The sequence below is a fragment of the Charadrius vociferus genome, unplaced genomic scaffold (assembly GCF_000708025.1).
Source record: "Charadrius vociferus isolate BGI_N301 unplaced genomic scaffold, ASM70802v2 scaffold298, whole genome shotgun sequence".
In the NCBI taxonomy this organism is placed as follows: domain Eukaryota; kingdom Metazoa; phylum Chordata; class Aves; order Charadriiformes; family Charadriidae; genus Charadrius; species Charadrius vociferus.
In genome coordinates this window covers 2,797,028-2,804,306 of record NW_009649936.1, presented here as the reverse complement: position 1 = coordinate 2,804,306, position 7,279 = coordinate 2,797,028, and the positions used below count along the sequence as shown (strand labels likewise).

Genomic DNA, 7,279 nt, shown 5'->3' with positions numbered 1-7,279 from the left:
AAAATTCAGTTGTGTCCTCTAGAGAAAAAAAAAAAAGAAAACTGTGTTATGGCTTCTTGCAAAGAATTTCTGCCTATTTCTTATTCTATGACAGTAAGTGTAGGCAATAGGATTCAAAATTTAAACAGGCAAATACGCAGGAAACTGCGTAGCATAAGAGAGTGCACTGTTCTGTGAAGGCACCTCTTTACCTTCAATTAACGATTGTGTAATTGGCAAAAAATAGGAACAGACACAGTCCTAACCCAGTGCCGTGCCATGTAACATAAGGCTGGGGGGTAGTCGCTAAGCATTTGGGTAGCTTCAATAGCAAAGCAGTAAACCCTGCAGCTGAATTACCCACATGGTGAGTAAAGCTCCCTTGGGTCAAAAGGGAGAGGTCTCTGACATCCAATGTATTTTAACCCCATGAATACCTGCCAGTGTTTCAAACCTATTGTTTTCAGGCAAATTTCACTAGACATTTATTTTTGTTCTAGTTTTCTTTTGTTTGTGTACCCATTAGCAGTCTCAGGGCATTATTAGAAGTTAAACTATAAAGAAAATTGGAGTTAAGAATTTTCGTGCTGTTTTACCATCTCTTTTAAATGTACTTAGTACATGAGAGGAATAAGATAATGCATATAAAGCTGTGGGCACTTTCACAAATATAGTGTGGTATGATTTTGTAATGTGCATTTCTGAGTTATGGTCCGTGATCTTACCACTGGCTTAGGCTTCTGTGAGCTTTGTGTTACTTCCACACATCACTGCAAAATGCAGGACACAGGATGTTGAAAACCAGGAGCTACAACACAAATGTCATGCTTTGGCGATCTGATACCCAACCTATGACTTAAGGAAGAATTCACTGTTGAAATAACTACTAAAAATAAAGGGATATCACAGAAAGTTTTCTAACGGTGGTGCCATGTCACACTGAAGGCTTCAGCGGGATTCCTGCATTACATATGCTTTGTCCTGAAGTAGCTGCCAGCAGTTGGAAACAGCTGGATATTTTGAGGAACACTGGAGACGTGGGAAAGCCAAGGAGAAAAGGATTAAGAGTTCATTTTAGATGAGCTTTCAGGCTTCATGTTACACAGGGAATTTTGCATGGAACAGAAATTCCAGTTTCTAACCACCATTGCTCAGCATGACCTGCAGCTACCAGGAGCAGTCCAGATGCTTACAGATGTGTTTTGTAGGTAGTTACAGCTGACAGCATCTCCTGCTGCTTTTTAAAGATGGCATGAGTACCTTTAGGCATCTCCTGCAAGGGAAACCTGGCACCACTGGACACAAATGAACCTTCTAACACTAACTTCAGTGGAGTCAGCATTTCACACCATGTCTCTGGGTAGACTAAGCATTTTTCTGTTTCGGTTACCTTGGTTAATTAACCCATGGCTTATGGTGGTATAGGCCTGTGCAAATCTTTTCTAGAAAATAGGGCCTTAGGAATGCCACAGTGGAAAACAAGGCTGTATCATGAGACTGGCTGACTGACCAGCATCTTTGCATCATTTTGGTGTACCACCTCCTCAGGGCAGTGCACGCCGCAGCACCCTCCCGCCGGGGCTAACCATCAGAGCTGCCAGAAGGAGGGAGCCACAGGTCTTCAGCTGTTGTTTAGCCAGGACGGAATAAGTCAATGCTTGGCTGTTAGGAAAGTAATGTTGCCCTGTTAACCTACCCTTGACTTTATCCATTACCCTAAATCTTTAAGCAGCTACCTCTTGTGTTTTCAGTCAAAATTTTGGCCAGAGCAAAATCTCTCAAGAAGCTTAGTCTTCAGCAACACTTGAAGATAACATAGGAACACAGTCCAAACTGATTGTATAATCAATGAAAGCTTTTCTTTTTATGGATATCTTAATTCCTACTGCAGCCTGCTCAAGTACATTCCCTTAACTCTTCAAGGCCTGTTCTCTTATGCATGATTTTTTTTTTTTTTTGAGACAAACTGTCCCAGTTATATTTGATGCTGGCTCTCATTTTCATGTCTTTCTAATTGGTGCAAAATGGATTATTAAGAATAAATTCTGATAAGTGTGCATGACTGAAGTAGATCAGGATTAAAAATACAGTATTTTGTGTATCTGTATTCAGTATGTGCCTTTGAAATGTATATTTAGAGGCCAATAAGAAGTCTATTTCTGTCAAGGATCGTTTTTGAGTAGTAACATACAATGAAGCTCTAACACTACCCGAGTGTTCCTGTATATTATAAACTGAAACTACAGGAGTGACATTTTTGTTGAAATATTTAGGTGATATGAGAGCTGACACAAATTAAACTGACTTAAGGGTTTTTTCACATTTGTGGTCTTCAGATAGACTCTTTGCAATGTACTAACATGTTAGTACATAAAGGTTTATTTTGCTTAATACCACAGGTGTTGTAACAGTGATTTATCAATAATTTAGCTATTGTAAGATACCAGTGTACTGTGGACACTTTCTGCTGGAAGTTTGGAGAGAAACCTTGTCCCTTGGACATAATTTTCACCCATAATTTTTACTATGGAATATATGAAAAATCAGTAAGATGATCAATAACTGGTTTTGCTCTTTTTCTCCACAAGGACTGTTCCAGTTGTCCACCTCATCTCTTTTAGGTACTTGTCTTCCAGATATGAAAACTATAATATTTTTGCTTGAATAGCTGATATTATGATTTAAAAGGAATTAGTTTCCTAAAAACACAGCTTGAAACAGAGTGGTTTGGTTTTCCACCAAACTGTCTGTGTTTTGCTTCCAAGGGCTATATGAATGAAGATCTCATCTCAGCCTTTATTGTTTTCTCTTGCTCAGCTCCTGCCAGGATTTTGACATTCAGCGGCACAGTGACAACTCCTTGGATGAAGGACATTGTTCTCCCTTGCAAAGCCGTGGGAGACCCAGCTCCAACAGTCAAATGGATGAAGGATAGGTAACCAGCAACTAAATGTATAGCTCAAATAAAGCCCATTTCCTTAAAATCCTGTGGGTTGCAACAAGGGTGATCCTGGCTGACTGTCGGGAAGAAGGACTGTTTGCAGGGACTGCACACAGTCACAGTAGATGAGGAGTTCAGAAATTCCTTGAACTAAAACTAATTGGCTGTGATGGTTAGAAGGTATCAAAAGGGAGGAAAAATTAAGAGGAAGGGGTAAAGGTAAACATTTAAAACATAAAACCTAAGAACCTTTTCTGTTTTAACTTCATGCACACAGAATAGTTTTAGTCGGAGAAAGCAAAATGCCTGATGCATTGAATCGTGCTGTGGAGTGCAGTGTACATGTCTTGCACATCCCTTGTTTTCTGTTATTCTGTTTTGATTTTTAGTTTCACAGTTTGACAGACTCACTTGGAAACACACATGGACAATAGTTTTCATCCAAGCACTGTGTAAGTAATGATACCACAGTGCTATGAAACCACCACGTGCATTGATACAAATAGCTATTATTTTATAAGGATGGAGTTTGTAGCCAAGAACTGCCTTTTACTCTTATTTTGGCACTTTGATGTAATAGCAGAGAGTTAAGGAAGGAGCAAATTTCCATTTTCACTCAAATTTGGGCCAGGATATGTGTGTTCTTTAAGCCAATGATAGGTGTTTCCCAACAGAAGATATTCCTTTGCTGTCTTTATTAAAGAGGACACACCCTTCCTTTTTCTTTCCATTCTTAGTTGCTTAAAAAAAAATATCCAATTTTGAGTAATTTTGATTGTAACTTCTTTAATGTATGCACTTTGTTTCCTGTGAGGTAGTAACGGGACACCCAGTCTAGTGATGATTGATGGGCGACGAAGCATCTTTAGCAATGGCAGCTTTGTCATCCGTACTGTGAAAGCAGAAGACTCTGGATACTACAGTTGTGTGGCCAGTAATAACTGGGGATCAGATGAAATAATTTTGAATTTGCAGGTACAAGGTAAGATTATTGGATCTATCTCATAATTGTTATCACATCTATTAATGGCTATGTGCCGATAATGCATAGGTATGTCTGTTTGCAAGTGTATGTAAAATATTAGTATTAAAGTGTATTAATACAAGTTTCATTCTTCCAAATTAATAAATAAAATATTATGCAGGTCATTATGCCTCAGCCATCAACGTTTTATGATATAGCAAATGATTTGCTTTTGATGGAACAATTCACACACTTGCAGTTAAGTCTCTATGTAAGCTTTTGTCAGATTGACAACTGAGTGTTTGCACTCAGTTATTTTCTAGTTTTTCACACAGAAAATGTTAGCTTCTACCGTCTCCTTACAAATATTACATCTATCATTTAAATATTGCAAAATTCAGAAAGAGCTGAAGGCCTTTGCTTTAGCTTCTGAAAAGCTATCAACAGAAATTTGCCTCTGTACTGAGACCTTGGACAAAAACTTCATTATGCAAGAGCAGAATTTTATTGATAGTGAATACGAGGAAGCATTTAAAATGAGACATCATTATACCTTCACCTAGTGCATCTTACCAGCTACTTTCTATATGCATGTTGAAATGTATATTATGTATTCGTTACAGTGTTAATATGCATAAAAGCAATGACAATATAGGAATACACATTAACAGTTATGTGTATTCACATACCATGACTTCACAATGCAGGAGATTTCCTTGCTCACTTACACTAAAGCAGATCCTAAGAGTGCTTCAATTGACTGCAAATTGTTGTACCAGAGAGAGGCAAATTACTGAGCTGGGAATGTGGGCCATGCTGCGGCCAGTCACTCTCCTGTTCCTCAAAATGCAATCTTAATCTCTAGTGCAAACCTACCAGAACACAGAAAGAGATTGTTTCAACCACAATGCAACTGTCTATGCATAAACCATTCCACTAAGCTTTGAAACCAATGCCACGGCATATATTAAGTTACTTACAATCACAGAGCCTGAAGATGCTCTTCTGCAATGCTTGAAGCATGACCACAACAGGAAGTATGGACAAAAAACAGTACCAAATGGAAACCTCATATTTATATTTCACTAAGTACTTTCATAATTGCATATCCTTGCTGTTATTGAACTGCAGTAACTCAAAGCAAATCAATATTACTTCCCTGAGGGACAGAGAAAGACTGGCATTTAATATGTGGGACCACCATCTTTTGTAGGTAGGTTGAAGTTGTGATGAAAGGTTATACAATAAATCTTTCACAGTGTAGTGTGTGCAGTGTCTCTCCATGGATTCAGCCAAGTCAGTCAGAATAATGGAACAAATCCATCTTACATAGGGAATTTTCCTTTAGAATATAAACCATCTTTTTTGTTTTCCTCAGCACTGTTTAGCTCTGTGAGGGCAGTAGAATCAACTTGTCTTTGAACTAGTCTGTAGCTGTAAACCAGCAGCCTCCACTTCACATCAGCACTCGTTACTTTGGGATGTGATGATTTGAACTTGAACTGCCACAGGGGGCTTTTCCTGGAGTTTCACTCTGCAGGTAGAGCTACTCCTTAAACACAGGCAAAGTAGGCAGCATCCTCTGGCAGCTGACTGATGAACACAACAGAGCATTAGTGATTTCGGTCCCGCCTCACCTACAGGCTGGTGTCTGTTGAGCAGTATCTAAGGCAGGGAAATAACAGCTCCTGCCAGCAGCAGTCACCAACACCATGACCCCCTTCCCACTCCTGCAGTGTCAGTGACCAGATGAGGTGTCTCTCCTCCCTGGCTTTCCATCCCAGCTTTGCTGCTGTTTCTCAGATCCCTTTCCATGATGGACACTGTCAATGCCTCGCTCCTTGCTCTTGAGACAGCTACGCTCAATTTTGTCTATGTTTCTGAGGAGCTTGGAGTAACCTCTAGTAGCACTTGTTCAGAAAATAACCCATAAGAAGAGCCAGACACAGTACTGCTATGCATGACCAGAGCAGTGCAAAGCATTTAAGACAGAAACTTCCCTTTCTCTCCCTTTCAATTTCTGAACCTAGAATTGCATATGTAAAGCACTCGGGTGAAGTGTTAGTAAATATTTACCCTTCAGGTCTTTAATACTAATTACACTCTCTGTTTGGAATTTTACTTGCCATTCATCTCTTTTTTTTGGCAAACACTATCCTCCACAGCCTTACTATTTTTGTGCCATGGTTGGTTACCTCACTTGTACAACAGGGCTAGCTAAATGGTTCAGGCAGAGTTCAAAGATGAGCTGTCCAGACTGTAACAAGGATATGATCATATTGGCTCAGTAGACAACTTTTACATGATAGACTCATGATGGATTTGTCAAGGTGAAGAGAGAGCTGGCTACTCTGTCACTTTCTGCCCCTGGGCATTGAGCTCTGGAAACCCAACTGCTATACACTGATGCAATCTGGGGTCACTTAGGCTGAGTCTAAACTGTTCCTGTTCCCAATCCCATTTCCAGTCCTAATTCCCTTTCCCAATTCCCAATCCCTGTTCTCCCTACCCTGTGTGACTTGTTGGGATATAGCATGGCCTCTTCTCTGCCCTTTCGTTCTGGATTTTCCTCTTAAGGAAACTGGACACTGGGCAGAGGGTGGGAGATGAGACGTCTGTCTTACTCCTGTGCTCTGTCAGGAGCTGGTCCTGGGAACCATGAGGTTCTTATGTCCAACAGTTTAGATATAACCATAATATTTATGAGGAGCAGCAGAACAGAAGTGTTTCCCTGTTTGTTCAGCCTTTGCTGATAGAGTTGTGTCTTTATACCAATAGTCTCAACGAATAGATGGTGTGATCTGGGAGAGGTATGCATCTGCCTCCGATCACAGATCTAACTATGCTACCTAGTTAGCACTCACAGTTACATTTGCAGAAACTCTTGTTTTGCACCTTTTTTTTTTTTTTTAAACTTTTGCCATAATAGCCTGTAAACACATACATGAGTTGGGCATCATTTACAAGTGGACATCTGTTCCCGCCACTAAAAATTCAGTTTGTCCCTAAAACAGGTATGGAAAAGAATGAAAAATAATGGCTGGGTAGCTCATATGCTATTTAGGTCTGACAGGACAGATATACAAAGAAAAAACAGAAAAAAGCAAGGGTTAAGAACTGAAAGACAAAATTGTGTAGAAAATTAAATACAAAAAAATGAGAGCTTGTCTGCTCTTGTCTTAACCAAGGATGTCAGCTAAACAGACACTTTGACAGAAATAATTTGCATTTTTTGCAACTCAAAACAGTTATTTGATAAATGACTGTTAGAAGGGATTAAGATCTCATCTAATCATTTGAATCTATTTTCTATTTTTAACCGTTTCCCATCTAGTTCCACCAGACCAGCCAAGACTCACTGTATCCAAAACTACATCTTCCTCTATCACTCTTTC

At 39.5% G+C, this 7,279-nt stretch overlaps 1 protein-coding gene across 1 annotated transcript in view; it reads left to right on the top strand.

Annotated features, from left to right (window-relative positions):
• The window catches only part of DSCAM (Down syndrome cell adhesion molecule), a 413,961-nt gene that overhangs the window by 354,577 nt on the left and 52,105 nt on the right, over positions 1-7,279 (top strand). Inside the window, exons 22-24 of the mRNA XM_009891369.1 lie at positions 2,797-2,914; positions 3,739-3,902; positions 7,219-7,279. The exon at positions 7,219-7,279 is cut by the window's right edge and continues 44 nt beyond it. Of these exons, the coding sequence (XP_009889671.1) occupies positions 2,797-2,914; positions 3,739-3,902; positions 7,219-7,279 (343 nt within the window). The remainder of the gene's footprint in view (positions 1-2,796; positions 2,915-3,738; positions 3,903-7,218) is intronic.